Genomic DNA, 20,767 nt, shown 5'->3' with positions numbered 1-20,767 from the left:
GAGGGAGGGAGGAAATAAAGGAAGGAAGAAAGGAAGGAGGGAGGGAATAAAGGAAGGAAGAAAGGAAGGAGGGAGGGAGGGAGGGAGGGAATAAAGGAAGGAAGGAGGGAAGGAAGGAAGGGAAAATGGAATGAGAGGAGTAAATCCCTCCTCTAGGGGTGTTTTTTTTTTCTTTCTTCTTATTACAAAAAACTATTTGTGGATGGTGAAATTGGCTTCACAATTGTCAAGCGGGCAGGGAGACTGCCATATGATCTGAGCCTACCAGTAAGTAGCCAGCCCATCCAAAGCAGGGACCACAGGGAGAAAGGGCAGGATGCTTGAGCAGTTTTTAATAGGGGTCCCTGAGAAACCTGGAGAAACCCAGGAGGAGCCAAAGGTGGATTGCACTCAGACTAGGAGCACAGCAGTCTTCTGCTCGAGGCTTCCCGTACACCTGTTCTGCTCCAGGGACAGCAGATGATGGACACTGACCTGCGTTAACAGAGTTTAGGCAGTCCTCTGCCTCCCTGGTGACTCCTCAGGTGTCACCCTGTTCTCCATGAGGAACCTCTCTGGGTTTTGTGGGGACCTCTCCAGACAGAATTGGGGTAGATGTTGCTTTGCAGGGTTAGGTCTGGTGCAGTACCCTGGAAACTTCATGCGGGGCTGAGTCAGTCCTGCCTCAGAGGAAAGAAGGCCAGAGGATAAGGCTGCAGAGAGCGTGAAGAGGCTCCATCAGCTGGGAGAAGGAGATGGGGAGAGGATGGGCAGGAAATCTCTCTGAGAAAACCTGGAGCCTCAAAAACTCTGTTTCCCTGATTTTTTGGAGGAGTAAAAGGATTGTCTACCAACACCAAGCACCTGCCTCCCCAACACTGCCCAGAATTCTTGTCTATGCTAAACTTAAGAGTCACTGAGGAGTTGGCAAACTAACCCAATCTGAGCTGCTCCCTGTTTTTGTAAGTAAAGTTTTATTGGAGCACAGATGTGCTCATTCTTTTATGTTTTTTCCATGGCTACTTTCACACTGCAGTGGCAGAGTGAAGAAGTTGTGGCAAAGACCGAATGACCCACAAAGCCTCAAATGTGCACTCTCTGGCTGTTTTCAGAAAAAGCTAGCTAACTCCTGATTTAGGTTAACTAGAAAACTTTAGAAGATTTTTGTAGTAAATTAACTTGGGTTTTAATCCTCAATCTGCAACTTACTAGTTACATGAATTTGTGAGAGTCTCTTAACCCCTCTAGGCTGTAGTTTCTCAGCTGTGAAATATTTATAGCTACCTCCCAGCATTAAAAGAGAATTGAATGAGCTTAAGCATGTAGCATACTTAGCGCTGAGACGGGGACCTGGAAATCCCTGGAAATGCACTGTGTATGAACCCCGTCTCAACCTCGTCCCTGATGTCCTCTGCACTGTGATTGTGTTTGTGGTAAAGCACAGTTTACCACTGTAACCATTTTCTAAGCATGCAGCTCAGTGACATTAAGTACACTCACTTTCTTCTACGACCACCGTTTATCTCCAGAACTCTTTTTACGTTGCAAAACAGAAACTCTGGACCCATAAAAAAGTGTCCTCATTTCACCTACTCCCAGACCCTGGCAACCACCGTTCTATTTTCTGTGTCTCTGAATTTGACTACTCAAGGTATCCTACACAGGTGGAGTTATATAATATTTGTCCTTTTGTGACTGGCTTATTTCGCTTGGTATAATGTCTTCAAGTTTCATCCATATTGTAGCATGTGGCAGAATATTTTTAAAGGCTGAATAATATTCATTGTATGTATATGCTGCATTTTGTTTCTCCATTCCTGTGTCAGTCCATACCTGAGTAGCTTCCACCTATTGGCTATTTATGAATAATGGTGATATGGCTTTCCATTCTTTTGGATATATGCCTGGAAGTGGAATTGCTGGATCGTAGGATAATCCTATTTTGTAAAGTTTTTGAGGAGACATCATACCATTTTTTACAATGGCTGCACCATTTACATTGCAATTTTAAGATGCAAGTTGTATGTCCTGTCTTAGACAAAAGAAATGGGCATTTCTGCTGGAAAGGGAACCTTTCACTCATGTCCAGCTGCTGGATATGAGTGGAAGGTTCTTCTTTGTATACAGTCTACATGAATGGCGGCACTTTTGCCTCCTAGAGGACATAAGGCAATGTGTCATTTTCACGACTACGCCAATTGTCACGCTTGGGGTTAGGTTCCGGCCTGTGCTGAGGTCTGGAGGGAGTGGGTGGGTGAGCAGAAAGAAGACTCGAGGTGCCAGAGTCAGGTGAATATGGTTTTATCCAGCAGCAGCGTTCTCACACTGTCCGCCCTGTCTTGGCTGCTTAGTCCAGTGGCCCCCACACACAGCGGTGTGGCTGGGTCTTCCTTACCTTCAGGATCAGCAGCTTAACTCTTTCTCTCTTTGGGCATGTGTTCTGGCTCCCCAGTGTCTGTCTACAAAGAAGACAGCTCTGACTTTCTCTGGGCACAAGCACACCTGCACAGTGTCAACTGGGCAATTATGCCTTTTACAGACAATAGTAGCATAGAGCCAAGTCATGGCCTTCTCATGTTATGGCTGTGTGGCGGTGATAACAAGTGGCGTTACATGCCTGTGCTCTAAACTCACTGAGTCATGTGGGATGAAAACATTCTACCTTGGTCTATCCTTGACCAAAGCACAGCCATGCTCCTTACAGGGTATGGAGGCCTTTTTGACTGAAACGACTGGTGAGGAAAGTGCTCCTGGCATCTAGCAGGAAAAGCCCAGGGATGCTGCTGCATATCTTATATTACACAGGATGGTCCCTCCCTTACCTTCCCCTCCACTGCCTCCTTAACAAAAAATTGTCCTTTCTAAAATGTCAGTAGCGTAGAGGTTGAGAAACTCTGGCCTATACCAGGTAATCAGCCCAAGCCAAGCACATCAAGGCACAAAGCAGATAAAGGTTGATCGTGCCCTCCCACCTCCCACTCTTGTCCTAAATTGATTTGGTATAGCTGAGCTGTACCACAGAGAAAAGTTTGGTTGGTGCTGGAACGGGGGTCTGAAAAGAATGCTGTGGATGCCCCAGAACGAGGGACAGTGTAATTCTGGACATAAACATGGATATCCTCTGATTTTCTCATTAATAAAAATGTCATGGAAGCGTGTTTGAAGCTATGCAACCGTATGCTTTAAGCTACATGAGGTATGTTTCTGGGCCGGTGACCAGGAAGGTAATGGAGTCTGGCTGGAATGCAACAAAAGACATCATTTTCCCGTGGCTCTGGAGCATGAACTTTCAGTACTGCTGCTGTAGATGCTTCATGTTCCAGGTCCTGGAAGGTTGCCGGTCACTGTAAGTCTTGCTGAGAATTAGCAGTTGGGCTGGTCAGGATCTGGAGGAGTGAGGTCTAGACCAGCACTCTGTACATAGGAGCTCAGGGTCTCCTGCCATTCTTCTTAGTCAAGCACTTATTTATGCCTTCCTTTAACATTTACCTACATAGTCCATATTTGTCAGCATTGGGCTAGATCCTGGGGACACAACAATGCCTAACGAATGAGGTCGCTGTTCCGGGAGCACTGAGGGAGCAGACATTCATCAACTAATCACATGTATCCGTATATAAAATGCTTATGGAGATAAGACTTATGAAGAAGAGAAATGTAGTTTGGGGAGTTTGTATGACCTGACCTAACCTGGGGAGTTGCAAGGGCCTTACGGAGGAAGTGATGCAGGAGCTGAGAGTGAAGAAAGAGTGAGGCTGGTGTTTAAAGGAGCCACGAAGCTCTCAGGAGCTCCTGGGCACGGGCAGTATGAATAGGAAGCTGAGATCTTCCGTGTGCCTCTCTTTTTCCCTGGTCCACCCTTCCGGGTGTGAGAAAATGCTGTGAGTGCAGCAGGATCTCTGGAAGGCTGGGTCTTGGTGGTGCTGGCAAGAGAGACTTTGTGTTACGATTTTGGTGGTGCTGGTAGGGGTAGGTGTGGGAGGTAATGAAGGTGAGGGAATTACAGAATGAATGCACTGAAGAACTATTAGACAGTTGCTCAAGCCCTGACCGGAAAATCAATTCTTTTCCCAGCTGTGGTCTCCGCTGTGACTTTAGGCAAACCTCAGAGCCTCACAGACCTATTGTACAGTGGAACAAATAATCTCGCTTCCCTCCACCCTGCTTATCTCACTTGGTTAAATATGTAAACAGTACCGGAGACCATACCAGAAGAAGCTGGTTTCCCATGACTCTGCAGGCCCCGAGCAGAGCGATAATTATGATTAAGAGCTAATTATGGTTATTAAGACTAAAAGATTTTTCAAAGAGGGCCAGGAAAACAAGGTTAAAGAATCAGGTGTAGTACCATTGCAGAGAAGGCTGAAGAAGCGCTCAGCACTAATTTGCCCGGACATGAAGAGTAAGAATTACTTGGAACCTATAATATTGCTTTCCCCATCTTTGCTGAGAACAGAAGGAGGAAACTGGCTTCAGATGTAGACAAGAAGGACTGGTATTAGACAACGGAAGGATCTGGGGTTGGAAGTGCTGTGAGATTCAGGAATGATGCCCAAGGCGTGCTGTGAACTAGCCTCACCTGGTTCATGCCCACGAGAAAAAGATGTATGGGGTGTTTGGGTGAAAGGCATGTGGAGGAGGGTCCCGTTGATCTCTGGAATTTTCTTGCAGCTCACTTGTAGCTCCAGCCCAGTGTGAGAGACCACATTTTGAATCAGATCCGGCAATCCTAGGCTGAGGGTGGGGAAGGAGGAAGGTTATCCCAAGGAAGGACTGGAGTGTGAGCGTGGCAGGAGCTTGCGCCTTTACCATACCTCAGGGGTGATGCTTTTGATTTCCAGTGAAGCTCATAGGATCCCTGCTTGCGAAATCGACTCTCTCCTTACCCCGTATTCTTCTACTGTAGCTTTCGAGACAGCTGGCGTATGGATTGTTGATACGTCAGAGATTCTGCTGAATGCTAAGCAGACGTACTTCTAGAATCTTTGCACCCTCTCTCACTCTCCTCCCATTTTTGAAAAGCCCATTCATATTTAATTCACTTCTTCCAAATGGCTTCCACGTCAGCCTGTCTCCCACTTTGTAATGCATTCCAGTCCCCCTTAATGCATGTACCTGCCAAATTAAGCGTTATGGCTTATCAGCTAAAACTGCCATAGGATCAAGCCAAGTGTTCTTGCCAGTTATGTTATGGGCTTTCCCACCTGCCAGCTCTTTTATATTGCTGGGTTGGTTTATATTTTTCTTCCTGCAAAGCCCTGTATTCATTCTCTTCAGCTGTCAGTCACTTCCACACCGGCAGTTTTGCATAGTCACCCCTTAGGTAACTGAGAGGAAGGAAGATGGTTGGTTGAGACATAATGAACTCTCTGGGGAGTTCTCATTTGGACACCTAGAATCTTTGGGCATAAGGAGACACTTGCTTCAACTATGCAAATTAGCTTTGGCCTGGGGCCACTGCACATCAGGCAGAAGGCCAGAAGAGAGCAGCAGCAGCTCGACTACTTTGCTCCTGGACCCATCAATTGGTCTCTGCCCTTCCGTCCTTGTGAGGTCTGAGTCTGTTCTAGCCTCAAGTCCGGCGATGACCTCCTCACACCATCCTGTCCAGTCCCCTTTAACACACAAATACTCTTGGGGGCTTGATGCCTTAAGCCAATGGCAGTTGACATCTTATTAGGAATTCCTTATCCGTCAGCAGGGAGCAGGAGCGGAACCCGAACTTGGGGCCTCGGTGTGGGTCATTCAGAGGTATGCAGGGGAATTATCCCACATCCCCTCAGAGCTCAAGGACCAAAATGTGCATCCACAGACACTTACAAATGCAGTGCTAAGGCACTGGGCCACCAGGGGCCTCCAGCAGGAGAGGACTCTAGGAGTAAATGATCTACACCTGCATCATGGAACGGGGGAGGAAAGGGGACTTGGGGAGACCAGGGGAGACAGGGTTTGAAGCCTGGCTCTTCCATGCACTCCTTGAGGGGCCCCAGTGGGCTGTGAATCTCTCTCAGTCTCTCTCTGTCTCTCCTCTCTCTCTCTCTGCCTCCCTACTACTTTTTATTGAATGCATTGTCTGTGCAGGCACTGTTATACGCTTTACATTCATGATCATGTTTAACTTTACAACACCACGCCGATGGCTATTATCCTAAAAGCATTTGGTCCTGCACCGTTTGAGTCCTTTACAGATGTTGAGAGTGCTGGCTTTGGAATCAGAACTGGACATGACTCCTGGCTGTGTCATTACTAGCCATGTGACTTTGGAGCATGTAATGTCACCAGAAACTTCATCTTTAAAACAGAGATAATAGTGCCTAGCTCAAAGCGTTGTCCTAGGAATTAAATGCAGATAGATAGATAAATGCATATTGAATATTTATTTATAAATCACCTAGCAAATTGCTTCGTACATTAGTAGGCACCCAATCAATGGCAGTTGTGCTAACGTGCAAAGGAGGAGAGGGATGGTGAAGCCGTCTGGTTGCAGGATCTTGCAGCTGGTTTTTGTAGGACTGCGCCAAACTCTAGACACATTTTGGAAGAAGGCTTTGCGGTCCCAGGTCACCCCCACTGTGAGGGTCAGCGTTAACCAGTACACTCTGGGTTGTTTTCAGAGGCTGCATAAGGAGCTACCGCTCAGTCTGGAGGAACTGGAGGATGTGTTTGATGCCCTGGATGCTGATGGCAATGGCTATCTGACCCCAGAGGAGTTCACTACTGGATTTAGTAAGTTCTGATGGGTGCTGGAGACCTCAGGGTTATGGGTCTACCTAACGCTGTGTAAGGTGTATTCCCGCCTCTTCTAGATCTGGTGGGGGCACGTAGTAAAGCTTTACTGCCCTCCTTGAGGGACCTGGGGTGCATAGTCTCCAGGCTCTGGGTCGCTTGGGTCTCCTCACATGCCTGCCTCAACTGCTTACATTGCTGCTTGCTCACCGCCCCCTGCACCGTCACTACCAAGTTCCCTCCCACTGGGACTGGCAAGGGAGATGGACGGAAGCCCTGTAGAAGGCATGGCATAAAAGGGGGATTTGTGAGGAGATTTGCAGCCTCTCCTTTTCTGCCTTGATAGAAAAGTGGCCAGAAAGTAGGACAACTGGATGGTGTATTCCTACCCAAGTCTGGCTGAATCTTCCAGGTTGAGGGATGACAGCTATCAGAGGAATTTCTACAAGGTTTGAATGGACTAGCCTTTCTCAGGGTAACCTGGAGGAAGGAAAATTGAGATCGATGAACAATATAAAGAAACCAGACACACCATCCGATCAGATATATCAAAGGCAAATTTTACTGTACATCTGCCTCATCTGCGGGGCCATGTAATTTTCTTAGAAGGATCTGATGCCTTTGCTGACCTTCAGGAGCTTCTGCTTCGCTTAGGAGGATAAGACAGAGTGTTGTAATACCAGACAGCATGAATATGGAGAAAGTACACTGGAAACTGTTAGGGAGCTTGTAGATGTGAAGTCTAGTGATGCTAGTGGGGCATGACTAGGAGGACAATATGCGCCTCTGCAGTCAGGGTGCTGGAATGCAGTGGAGGGAAAGGCCTTGCTGCTTAAAGAAGAAGTCAACAAGAGACGCATTCTAAGCCAGATGCTAAGAGACTGAGAACCACAAAGGAGACACCATACCTGTCTTGCATTATGCCTTTCCCAGGTTCTAGCATCACTGGTGCGGTGCTTGTGGAAGCGGAAAAGACACAGAATCTGGGACTGGAAGGGCTTTCCCTATCCTTCTTTCAGATGAAACTTCAGTGATCCCTGGCAGCTGAGAAAGCCGAGCTCTTCCTGAGTGGGTATGGTCTGATTCAGATCCTTGTGTTCTGCGCCCCCTAGGTCACTTCTTCTTCAGCCAGAATAACCCAAGTCAGGAAGATGCAGGTGAACAGGTGGCCCAACACCATGAAGAGCAGGTGTATCAGTCCAGAGGGGAGGAGAGTCTGGGAGACATGGATGAAGACGAGGAAGCCCAGTTCCAGATGCTGATGGACAGACTTGGAGCCCAGAAGGTTTTGGAAGAGTAAGTGGTGACGGTGATTTATAGAATGGAGACCAGCCTTGTAGAAACCTCTTCCTGTGCCCATCCAACAATTAACATTTATTAACCATGTGGTGCTGGTCCCTGCCCATGGTGCTGCCAGCTGGGGCCTGTCCTTTGTGATGACCTGGCCATGTGTTGGGCTCTGTCTCTGCTTTTTACATTTTTTTTTCTTTAGAAAACATTCCTATTCTCCTTCTCTCCCACCCTGTCTACCTTCCTCACACCCGGCAGTGCATCATCCTCAAGTCCTTGGCTCAGCCTTCTCCCCATGGGGCGTTCACACATCAGGGGGCTTTACCATGCCTTCAGGGTTTTTCATGAAGTTCTTCCTAAGGCTTCCTATCACCGTCAGCTCCCCAGCATCTTTACCCCCAGCAGAGCCACTCCTGGGTCTCTAGAGCTACGTGCCTCCCAGCTTCCCCAGCTGTGGGCACCTTCCTGGCAAAAGCCCATCACACGGAAGCATTTGCACACTGTGTCCACAGCAAACCAAGCTTGTGCAGGAGCCAAAGTGGAAAATTAACCAGTTCTTAGCAGGCCACTAGTTGGAACATTTTAGATGGCTGGACCTCAAACAAAACATAATTGCCCCCACTACCTTTTTTTGTTTTTTCCTGAAAAGTGCTTTGGAATAGACACATGGATCTAAACCCTGACATTTAAGTAAATAAAATAAATAAAATGTGATGTATAGCTAGTAGAAACCAGACAGAGGGCCTGAAAGCATGTAATACCTTCTGCCCCTTTACCCTTTGCCTTTGGCCTTTTTGTTTTGGGGTTTCTAGGTCTTGGGCTGGGTGTGTGTTTCCTGCAGGGCGGGAATGCCCTACTGGTTGCAGCTGATGTTTCTGAGCTTGGGAAGAGAAGGGGCTATGGTGGAAAATGATGAAGAGAGAAGAGACTTATATACGATTTGCAGGCTGAAGCTCTGTGAATTATATATATATATATATACACATCTGTGTGTGTGCGTGTATATATATATATATATTTTTTTTTTTAAATTGCATTTTAGGTTCTGGGGTACATGTGAAGAACGTGCAGGATTGTTGCATAGGTACATACATGGCAATGTGGTTTGCTGCCTCCATCCCCATCACCTATATCTGGCATTTCTCCCCATGTTATCCCTCCCCAACTCCCTACCCCCACGCTGTCCCTCCCCTAATCCCCCTCCACAGACCTCAGTGTGTGACGCTTCCTCCCTGTGTCCATGTGTTCTCATTGTTCAACACCCGCCTATGAGTGAGAACATGCAGTGTTTGGTTTTCTTAGCAAACAATTTGGTAGACTGTGGCAGAATTGGGAAAGGCTGGCAAAGTGTGTTCCAGGCAAGAAAGGGACAGGCTAAGGCGTAGGAAAGATCTTGGTGGGGGGACTGCACAGGAAGTGCAACTCAAAACCAGCAGCAGCAGCCTTGCTGTGGGCCTAAAAGGGGCTGGAGCAGGTGTGGATCACAGAGGGTGCAGCTGGGCAAGTGGAAAGGGCACAGGTGGGTGGGAGGCTCATTAGTCATACACCTGCCTCAGCTTCTCAGCTTCTCCAAGGACAGGAGGCCAGAGCACAGAGACTGTGCCTGGTGACCGTGCGACACCTCCTCCTGGAGAAGGGAAAGGGAGAAGGCAGGGCAGGTGAGCTGAGGCGCTGTAATGGAAGGAAGGGGCCTCTCTGCCCGGCCCTCACTGCCGGCAGCCGCCTTCCTGACAGGGTTCTCAATTAGAGTCCACCAGTTCTGACTCTGAGGACCTATAGCAAAGACCAGTGCAGAACTGAGCCAAAATGAGATGTCCCGAAGAAGGAGGCTTTGTGGAAGTTTCGAGAGTGGTCCGTAAAAACTGATACACAGGAGATGGCGACCAGCTACTTCCATTCTCCCTGAAGTGGGCTTAGGTTGCAGCATGAGGGAAACACTCATGACTCTGGGACTGCAGAGAGGGAAATAGAAAAGGCTATGAAGATTTGAGGAGTCTTTAAAGATTTTGCTCACTAAAATGATTTGTGTGTTGTTCTTGAAGCAGTGAAATGGATTGATAAATCTCCCAGAATCCTTCCTAGCCTCTAATATCCTCCCGGGAGGGGTGGCCTTGGTGTGTTGCGGAAGTTGGACACTGGACATCTGCACCGTGGCTCTTCTTGGTGGTCTGACTGAGCGATTTGGCAGCTTAGCAAACTTTGGCTTGTTTTTCATCAAAAGTTGAAAGACTTGTTCCTTCTCCAGAAAATCTGGGGCAAGATGTTGTTGCCATGACTAAGTACTTCAAAGAGTGTTGGAAGAGGAGCAGGTGGGTCTGCAAGTCTCACTGGGGACTTTAGCTCCGTTGGCTCCAACAGGAACCTGGCAGGTGTGGACAGACAGATCTAGGCTGGCAAGGTGAGCCTTGATTTTATGATGCATTTACTTCATGATGGCGTGTCTCAGTCCATCTGGGTTGCTGTAATAGACTGCCTTGAATTGGGTGCTTTATAAATAACCACAATTTATTTCTGGCAGTTCTGGAAGCTAGGAAGTTCAAGATCAAGGTGCCAGCAGATTTGCTGTCTGATGAGGTCACATTTCCTCATTCATAGACAGTTGTCTTCTCATTGTGTCCTCATATGGCAGGAAGGTTGAATGAGCTTCCTCTGGCTTCTTTTATATGGATACTAGTACCATTCATAAGAGCTTTGCCTTCTTCATCTAACCAGCTCTCAACGGCCTCACCTACTGATACCATCCCGTCAGGAGTTGGGATTTAAACATATGAATTTGTAGGAGATAGAAACATTCAGACCACAGCAGGGAACAACCTGCCACAGGGATGGGAGGTCACCATGGTGTCTCTCTGAGATCCTCTTTTCTCTGAACCCTGTGTCATATCTACATTTTACCTGTAGGATGAAGTGAGACTGTCACAACATGCTGTGTGTGTGTTGTGAGGATGGGAGGAATGGAACTCATTTTGGGAAACAGAGTCTCCGTACCTCCGATTCCCTCATTTCCCAGATTCACCCATGACATCCAGTACAGTGCAAGGTTTACAATAGGTTATAATAAATACTTGTTGAATGAATTGGGAAATGGATGGATGGATGGATGGATGGATGGATGGATGGATGGATGGCTGGATGGATGGATGGATGGATGGATGGATAGACAAATGGTCTAAATAAGTAGGCAGATATTTTGGTGGAAGAGCTGGAGCAAGGAAAGGAGGGAGAGAGGGACGGCGTGTTAAAGAGATGACCAGATAACTGATACAAGGCTGGCACCTTTCTCAGTGGGCCTCTTCTCTGCTGGGTGAAGTGAGTAATGTCCATTTTCCAAGAGCATTGCTAGCATGGCATTATTGAATATCATTTCTGGATGAAGTTTCTAAATATAATGCTTATTACACAAGCACAAAGGATTTTACTCCTTAACTTGAGGGTTCCTGGCCAGAGCTACCCTCAGATTTTCTGGTTTGGGAATTTAATGGAAGGCAAGTCACATTTGTGTTTCTGTGTGTGTGGTTTTTGTCTTAAAGTGATTTATTAAGGAGGTACTCCCGGAATAAACTGGTAAGGGATTTGCGGAAGTGGGACAGGGAAAGGAAGTAAAACAAATAGTGGTGCAATTTCAGGAAAAGTCCTGGTTCTCCAGGGATATTATTTATGTAGTCATAATAGTATACACATTTATTTCATGTCATACTTGGGAATTAGCATACAGTTTTAAAACAATACTAATTACAGAACACAGTGTCAATGGCACTAGTCCCATTCATGAGGGCTCTGCCTTCAAGATCTGATCACCTCTTTCAAAGGCCTCAACCACTGATACCATCATGTTGGGGGTTAGGCTTTAAACACATGAATTTGTAGGAGATATGAACATTCAGACCAAAGCAGGGAAACCTGCCACAGGAATGGGAGGTCACCACCCATTTCTCAGTGGGCCTCTTCTCTGCAGGACGTAGAGAGTAATGTCTGTGCCGCAGGAGCATTGCTAGCATAGCACTATCAAATATCACTTCTGAAGAAAGTTTCTAAAATAGAATGCTTATAACACTAGCACAAATACTGTTATTCTTTATCCTGAGGTTTCCTGGGGAGCCAAGATGAATTTTGGTGACAGATTGTCAAGATGCAGATGACTGAAATGGACCAGCAGATTTTGGAAAGAGCTCAAGAGATGTATAGGCATACAGATAACTTTATTCTCATAAAACGATGGTCATAATGATTTTCCTTAATTAAATGTGAAATGCGCATTACATAAAGTCTCAAAGTTTAACAAGAAAGTTAAAATGTAATTATATTGAAAGGATGGAAGGAGGTGAAGGACTTATACTTTCAACAGCCATAAATTTGAAAGATTAAGACACAGAGTGAATATGTAACAAAAGACATTGAGAAGACAGTGAACTGAGCTAATTATTACATCTTGTTATATAAATGTGAAAAATATTGGAAAATATACATGTGCCTATTAATTTAAAAAATCAAAAACCTGATTGTTTGGGGGATAAGATTTATATTTATTCTCTACTTTGCTAGAATAAAGTTGAATAGGTTATTTGTAATAAAATAGCCTATGAAATTTCACTTGATCACTACTGTTTATTGTTATATAACTTTCGAACTTGGTGTTATAACACTCTATTCCCTGCTAGCTGTGTGAAATTATTAACTTTTATTGAATTAAAACCTATTCTCTTTCAGATTTATGTTTAACTTAGCTTGATCATTGGCTATAAATTTTTTAGTTTCTCCAGAGAAGGAGAACAGGGTGTCTCCTCCTCATTTCCTCCCTGGGTTTCAGCCTGAGCCCATGTGTCTCTGTCGCTGAGCTGTGTACACACGTGCCTCTGTGCCTTTGTCTATCGGCCCCTGGATCTCCCGAATCTCTCTCACCCTGTCTTTCTGTGTGAGCACATCTTTCAGACTTGCTCTTTTCCTTCTTTTTGCCTGTCAGTCATCCCTAGTGCCACCAGGCCCCAGTAGGGTGCTGCAAATCCTCTTTCCTTCCTGCAGTGACAATTGCTTTCTGCCATCCATCACGTGGCAAGTCTACCTCTCAGCAGTGAGGACCGTCCTTCCTGGGGGCAACAAGCTCTCCCCTTTAGCTCCATAGCATGTGTCCTCATATGCACCAGGCTCCCATCCTCCTGTCTTCCTCCTGGCATTTGGAGATGCACCTGAGCATGTTTCTGAGTATGCTCAACCCCATGAGTCCGTTGTGAAGGACATGGGAGAACGGAAGCAGCAGAGTGAGATGGGGAAGGAGGCCAACATCAGAATCAGACAGCCCTGAGTTGGAACCCTGACTCCATCAGTTACTGTTGGGTGATCTTAGACAGCTTGCTCCACCTCTCTTCACCTGCTTCCTCATCCATAAATGGGGTAATTGCAGCTCCTGCCCCGTAGGGTTACTGTGAGGACAAGATGAGCTGATATCCATCAGGCTCCTCGCATGCGGCAAGCCTTCGGTCCACGTTAGCTGCGGTCATCTTTATACTGATTCTGACAGCACTGTTTCTGGCTGTCAGTTTTCTATCTGGGAACCTTGGTATTTCCCATGAAGCCTCGTTTCCACACTTCTACATGAACGTCCCTTCTCTTGCAGTGAAAGTGATGTCAAGCAGCTCTGGCTGCAGCTGAAGAAGGATGAGCCTCATTTACTATCCAACTTTGAAGATTTCCTGACCAGAATCTTCTCTCAGCTCCAAGAAGCCCATGAGGAGAAGAATGAACTGGAGTGTGCCCTAAAAAGGTGGGTACCCCAGTGTCAGCCGCTTTCTGTAATTATATGCGAAAAAGAGAGATACACAGTGCACTTTCTCTTAGGTCTTCTGCCAAAACATTCTGCGATGACTCCTTATTGCTGTCTGCCAAAGTGGGGACCGGGCCCTATGTCTCTCATGATATGTGTATTTTTAAGCTCTCCCTCACCTTTATAAGCTGTATGGTAGGCTGTATTCTAAATACTTTTCATACACTAGTTAATTTAGTTCTCACCACAATCCTTTGAAGTAGGGACTGGTTATCATTCTGCACATTGATTATCTGCACATTTTGCAGGTGGGGGGATGGAGACCCAGAAAGGTTAAGTAGTATGCCCCGGAAGGCACAGCTTGTAAACAGCAGAGCCAGGACTCAGGGTGAGCTAGCCAGGTGCCCGCAACCAGAAGAAAAATCACTCTGCTTGCCTCCAGGCAGTAAGGCCCCAGCATACTGGGCCATCCCCCAGTGCCAGATCAGTCCACTTTGCAGAGGTGGGGTGTGTGGTAAGGTGATCCGTAGCCCTGCTGAATGCCCCTCTTCCTGGCCACTATCTCCCATCATGGCCTCATGTCTCTTCGTCTGCCCTATTTGCCTCCATGGCCTCTCCAGGAGACAGGACCAGGCAAGTTAAACAACATCTGAAGAAGCTGCTGAAGAACTGAACCAGTCAGAACAGGCACGTGTATCACAAAACGGAGGCAAGCCTGCTGGATACCAGTCTCTTCATGAGAATTAATGCATGGTTACGGGTGGTGTGCTGTTCATAGTTCTTTAACACGTTTACAGCCATGAGCTTGCATCTTGTGAACATGGCGTTAGATGTGGTATGACTGGGGATGGTTCATAACCTTGAAGGTGAGGCCAAAACACAGGGCTGGGTTTGAGTAGAGCTTGGAAGTACACAGAGGAGGCCCTGCCCCATGCCTCTGCTGTGAAATCTGGCCCACATCCAGAGATTTGCTCATTTCTGTAGGAATCCTCAACAATCCCAGGGCTAGGCAGTTCCACAGACCACCTGCTCCTCTATTCAGACACCTCTAGCAAAGCCTGGAGGGCAGTTTCAGAGTCTATGCTGAAATGGTCTTAGAGCAAGCATGCAGCCTCTAATTGGACAAGAGATCAGCCTGTGTCTTGCTGTGTAGATCATCTATTTGTACATTATTGTAAGTCCCGTCTCCTTTTCATTTTGTGCCTCCCTGACCTCAACTTCAAAAATAACCTGTTGAGGTCCATTGCGTATACACAGATCTGGGGAGAAAAGACTTTTAGGACTTTGCATTGTGGGGAAGTTGAGGCCCAGTATCATTGGGGAAATGTGGTTTGGCTGGAGGATTGTTAAGAGCATTCTGGAGAGAGGCTCCCAAAGTTCAGAGAAGGAAAGGATTAAAGGGTATATTTTCATGCAGCCATTTCCTAGTTAAGAATCAGACAGAACTGAGTTTGAATACTGATTCTTTCACTTACTAGCTATGCAACTTAGGACAAGTTGTTTAACCTCCCTGAATCTTAGCTTCCTTATCTGCAAGATAGGGATAGTATCCATCTCACAGAGCTGTGAGTATTAAATTAGATAATGCATGTAAGTATTTGGAACAGTGCTGGCACATAAATATTCAATGAATGTCAAAATAATAATTATTAATATTTTAAATAAGTATCTTTGTCAGTCTTAGAGGACTTGTCTGGCTGAAGTAGAGAGTTTGAGCATCAATATAGTCAGAGGCTAAGTGTAAGGATCCCTGTATCCTTCCAGGCAACAGCCTAGAGATTTGCTGCTGAAAATGTAGTCTGTGGGCTGGCAACATTGGCATCACCTGGAAACATCTTGGGAAGGCAAAGTCTCGCCCCCAGCCCCACTGAATCTGTGTTTTAACGGGATGTCCAGGTGCTTAGCGTGTAACTTTGGGAAATAGGAGACTGGGAATCAGGAGTCCTGGGTTTGAGCCACATATGGCTTTGCAACCAGCTAGCTCTGTGACTCTGCTCAAATTTCTTGGCCTCTCTTGAGCCTTGGTTTTCCCATCTGTAAAATGAGGGGCTAGACTAGTTGCTGAGCCCACTTCACCCCTTCTCCCGTCTGATCCCAACACTCATCACCTTGGAGGAGCCACAGCGAAAGTCACGTGGCCTCTCCCAGAGGGGAGGGCCTTCTTCTGTTCTCTAAGGAGATCATTGCAGTCTGAACCAGTGGGCAATTACCCAGCCTTGGCCTGGCATCTCATCTGCAGGACCTCCTCTGCTGGCCTGCATCGCTGCAGGAGTAAACAAGTATCCCTGACCTGCTGGAGAGCTGCTTACCCCTGACATCCATCTTTCAGGGCCCCTATTAGTGTTTTGTCCTCATTTCATAATTGCTTGAAATGCTGTTAAGATAAAAGTCAAGCCACTCTTGGCTGCATGTGCAAAACCAGCTCAGCCAAAGTTTCCAGCCTCTCCGTGCCCCCTCAGTCAATATCCCTGCCAGCTGTGCCTGTCTGGGGTCAGCTGATCAAGGCCCACTCCCGGCTAGGGAGTTGTGTTGGGATTGGGGACTCACTGAACTCTTTGGCCAGTCCCATTCCAGAGAACTGCAGACTGTGGTGAGCAGGGCACTGAAATCGAAGACAGGAACTGGCACTTACCAGCTGTGTGACCTCAGGCAACTTGCATTACCTCTCTGTGCATCCATTTCCTTATTGGAAACATCTGATATCTTGTATTAGAGGCTCTTTTAGTCTCTTCTATTTTTTTTATAAAGAGGTGGGTCACACCTTGCTGGTAGACCTATCTATAAAGGCACTTGCAGCTCAGACATCAGACAAGAGGCTGGAAATCCTAACAGGGTATAGGATATGGAAGTGGGATTATTTGAAAATGACTCAGGGTGAGGTGAAGTGATTCTGAGACATCTAGAAAGTGAGTTTGGAGGTGTGAGGTTGTTTGTGGGAGGGACATTTTCAGGTCTTGGAGATGAAGTGGGAGGAAGCTCTCGGGGATGGCCTGATTTGGGATGGAGCCTAGAGGAATCCCACGGAGAAGAGTCGGTTCTGGTGAGCTGTGAGAATATCTCCCAGTTTCCTCCACTCGCTTACTTTTCAGTATAGGGAATGACATTTCAACTCCATCTGGCAAATGCATGCCTATCCCGGAAGCTGGAGATGACAGCTCAGGTCAGGACAACTGCATGTCCGCCCCAGGCCAGGCACCGGGCGGAACATAGTCTGTGTGTTACCAGCAGCTAGCATTGAACCAGCACTCCCTCCATGCCAGGGTCTGAGTTAAGCAAAGGGAACATAGAGTCCCTCTCCTTGAGGAGTTCACGATCACACTGAGGAGGCAGCGCTTAGGTGCATGGAAATTCTGCTCAAGACAGACCAGAAAATCCCCATGCAAATGAAACATTGAACAGCGTTGCCATGGGCAGCACAGCTTCGAACTTCTTTCTCCTTGTGCAAACCATATACCTTGTTTCTTTCTCCCACAGGGCCAGAGAAAATGAGGCTGACCTCTGGGGGAGTCCGGCCTTACTCAGGTTAGGCAGGACACACACTCCCCGTCCCTAGCATCCCGGGCTGGGTCATATCCCCCAGGTCACAGTGTGGCTGTGAGTGGAAAAGGCCCACCCCACCTTCCTCCTCACATTCACCCCCACTTCCTAGGAGGAAGGAGGTGACAGCTTGAGGTGGCAAGCCCTTGATAGCTGAAGCCAGGAGAACCCCTCAGAGTGTCCTGGGGCATCGTTAGAAACAACCCAGAGTCCTCCTTACTCACAGCCATGAATTATTTTTTAACCTGCATATCAGAAATAAAGGCAGGACCATTCAGTCTCCCACACCCTTGTCCTTTAGCACAGAGGTTGAAGAAATTTCGGATTTGAGCCCCTTCTGTGCCTCCACTTCTCTCCAAGGAAGGGAAGTGAGACTTCCACTGAGCAGGTCCCCTCTGCATTCACAGTGCAGACGTGGAGAAGGCTTCACACTTTAGCATGAGGGATACAGTGTAGATATTGGGAAGAACTTAGAGTTGGGAGTTTCTTTGCCATGGAGAGCATCCCCTGCATTTACCTTTTTCTGGAAGAAAAGCTGAGATCTCCAGGGGACACAGAGCTGTGCTGTCTGCAGGCAGCAGCAGAGCCAGACTTTTCCCCAGAACCACTTTGGGAGCCAGAGGTCCCACCCCAGTGGGCCAGTTCCCTTGCTCTGAGGTGGTGGCTTAAAGTCTGTATTTGTAATGTATGAGGATGAGGCTAAATTAGGCATATCTGAGAGGGATGCTTTGAGCTCTGAAGGAAAGTGCTTTCTAGATCAAAGGCCAGCTGCAGGCTGTGCTCTGGGAGGGCTCTGTCTCAATCCTCTGCAGCTCGGTAGCCTGGGAATACCACCTGGCTGCCTGTTTGGCATCATTGGTTGACCATACTCAACCTTGACAAGCTTAGCAGCAGTCCCCATGCCCTCCTTGGAATCAGCTCCTCTCCATGTTTTTCTCTTGCAAACGGCAGACTTCTTGAGACTTTTCCAGTCCAGAGTCATCTTCTGTGATCACGTTCATTCTGTGAGCGTGCTGGGACGGGGGTGGAAGGAAATGTGTTCCCTTGTCCATCTGAATCAGACCTCAGGCAGTTTCTTGGGAGCTCACAGACCCTTAAGTTGCAGCCTCTACCAGCTGCTCTTTAGGAACTTCCTGTCCACAGTGACTCCCTGGGCTCTGGGAAGGTGTCCACACCAGGAGGAAATGCACCTTACATACTGACAGGCAGCCCCAGCTGTGATGGCCTGATCCCCCTCCTGCCACAAACCTGAGGATGGGCAGCCTGTGTTATGGAGCCTTGGGGACAACAAAGCTCTCCCCAGAGCTTTGCAGGGAAGAGATGTCATCACATCACGGGCCCCGCCTCTAGACAGGGCAGCAAGTAAAGCATCATATTCCTGGCAGGTGGCCCTTACAGTCCATAGAGTTCTCAATGCTTAGATTTACCAGAGGATTTTAAAATTAAAAGGTGGATCCCCCTCCACTAGAGAGTCTAATCAGTGTGTTTCAGGGAAGAAGCTGAGGAATGTACACACATCCCCGTTGGTTACGATACAGGCAGGATGTACATCACACTTTGAGAAACGCGGCTTTAGCCAGTTCTTCCAGAATCTATCAGCCAGCAAAAGGTATGCCCTGGGGTGCCCTTCCAATCTGTAATGCTAGTCCTGTTCTTAGGGAGAAGTTCTCGGCGAGGACTCTAGGTGACCAGGCTGTGACTTCATCGAATGCATGTATTCAATGCGTTATCTAGAGCATGTTGTTAACATTGCCCTGAGAGCAAATTGAAAAGTGAGGACTGTTTGTGCTCCGTGTACACCGTGGGCGTGATCTGTAAACCTGCCTAATGAAAAATGACTTTCTTTATGGGATGGGGTAAAGCTGCAAAGTTGGTTTATACAGGCAGCAGAATCTAATTTGGAAGAGACCATGCATCTCGAAAACCCAATGGGCAATTTCACAGCCTTTGCAGAATTTTCTACAAACTCGTGTGTTTTCCCTTCATTCAGCTCTGCTCTAATCGTGCATGTATGTGTGTGCACGTGCATGCGTCCACGTGTGTGTGAAATAGATGGAGATAGAGACGGACAGAGATAAGCAGATAATGACAGAGACGGAGAGATACTGATTTCAGGGGAACAAGACTCCAAACAGGATTTTTCTAGTGAGAACTTCTCGGGAGGACTGCAGCTGCCTGAAGAAGGTGGCAGAGGGCAGCGGGGAGTCTAAAACCCTGCTTACCACTCCCATCCCAAGCACAAAACTGGCTGGTGCAGAATTTGCTTCCATGTTCTTCTCTTGCAAACAGCAGACTTCTTGAGACTTTTCCAGTCCAGAGTCATCTTCTGTGATCACGTCCATTCTGTGAGCATGCTGGGGCAGGGGGTGGGAGGGAATGTGGGTAACATGGGAAGTGTGAGTCAAGGCCCTCGCATAATCTTGCCTCCCTTTGGCCATGGCAGTGTGGACTGTTGGCCTCATACCTTGCTCCAGTTCATGCTCACTCCCCAGTTGATGGCTTCCAGATGTCATCTGGAACACTGACAATTCTAAATGCAAATGTATGGAGTTATCTATTTTACAACCTAGCTTGCTGGGCCAGACATTGTAGTGATGTGAATGGAACCATGGGACCTGGAGTCAAGGCCGGGGTTCCACCTCCTACTCTGACCCTTGGCAATTTGGTCACTTCACTGCTTTGACCCTCATTTTCTTCACTTGAAAAACAAAGGCGTAGGGAACACTTGAGCTTTATAAGCTTTCAGTCTGTGATGAGGGGGGAGTCTCCTCTCTGCGTCTGCCTTTGCCCAGACTTTGCAAACCAGGAGACATAATTGATCAAACCACTGCCACAAAAACACACATGAAACCAGAATGACAGCTCCAAGGCCAGTGGCTATTTCTGAAACTCTGCCTTGAGTTCAGTGAGCTCCTGAAATGTACATAAATTGTAGAGAAACGCCATTTCCTATCTCCAAGGTCAAGCCTACGCTTTCGTTTATGAAAGGCAGAAACTACTTTTATCTTGAAATGATTTCAGCACACCCTGCCTACAAACTAGGCGGGGGAATAGGTGACTTTCTAAGACCCTCTGAAACCCCAACAGATTTTATCTAAAAGGGGAGAGCAAAGGAGAGAAGAAGCAGGAAAAAAATATTTTGACCAAGCAGTGTTCCCCAGCAGGAAGGCCTTGGCCTATGTGTCGTTAGCTGGAGCTCTAGTGATGTTGAGTATTAGTGCTTCGCTCTGGCGTAGCACCTTAACACTCTGTGTGCAAAGCACTTTGTGAAGGTTAATTAATTTTCACAGTTACTGTGGGAGGCTGCAAGGATAAGTTAATGCTAACTGCATCTCACCTTCTAGTTCCCTGCAAATTATCTGTAAAGGCCTCTCAGAATCTATGCTTTGTATTTACATTAGAGTCATGAATTCTTCACCCCTACATCCTTCTCACATATCCTGTCCTCCTCCCATCCTTAGTTCCCCAGAAACCCTG

At 47.1% G+C, this 20,767-nt stretch overlaps 1 protein-coding gene across 5 annotated transcripts in view; it reads left to right on the top strand.

Moving 5' to 3' along the window:
- The window catches only part of CRACR2A (calcium release activated channel regulator 2A), a 138,605-nt gene that overhangs the window by 65,166 nt on the left and 52,672 nt on the right, over window positions 1-20,767 (top strand). For 4 of the 5 annotated variants that reach the window (XM_032254495.1, XM_032254494.1, XM_032254496.1 and 1 more), the window contains 3 exons: window positions 6,594-6,705; window positions 7,818-8,001; window positions 13,607-13,753. In XM_032254495.1, the coding sequence (XP_032110386.1) occupies window positions 6,594-6,705; window positions 7,818-8,001; window positions 13,607-13,753 (443 nt within the window). Of the gene's footprint in view, window positions 1-6,060; window positions 6,249-6,593; window positions 6,706-7,817; window positions 8,002-13,606; window positions 13,754-20,767 lie in introns of all 5 variants that reach the window. The other variant, XM_032254497.1, reaches the window with a different exon arrangement.

Source organism: Sapajus apella, unplaced genomic scaffold (genome assembly GCF_009761245.1).
Source record: "Sapajus apella isolate SASKATOON/1434 unplaced genomic scaffold, GSC_monkey_1.0 scaffold86, whole genome shotgun sequence".
In the NCBI taxonomy this organism is placed as follows: domain Eukaryota; kingdom Metazoa; phylum Chordata; class Mammalia; order Primates; family Cebidae; genus Sapajus; species Sapajus apella.
Note: the sequence above shows the minus strand (reverse complement) of the source record. Positions and strands in the feature narration are given on the sequence as shown.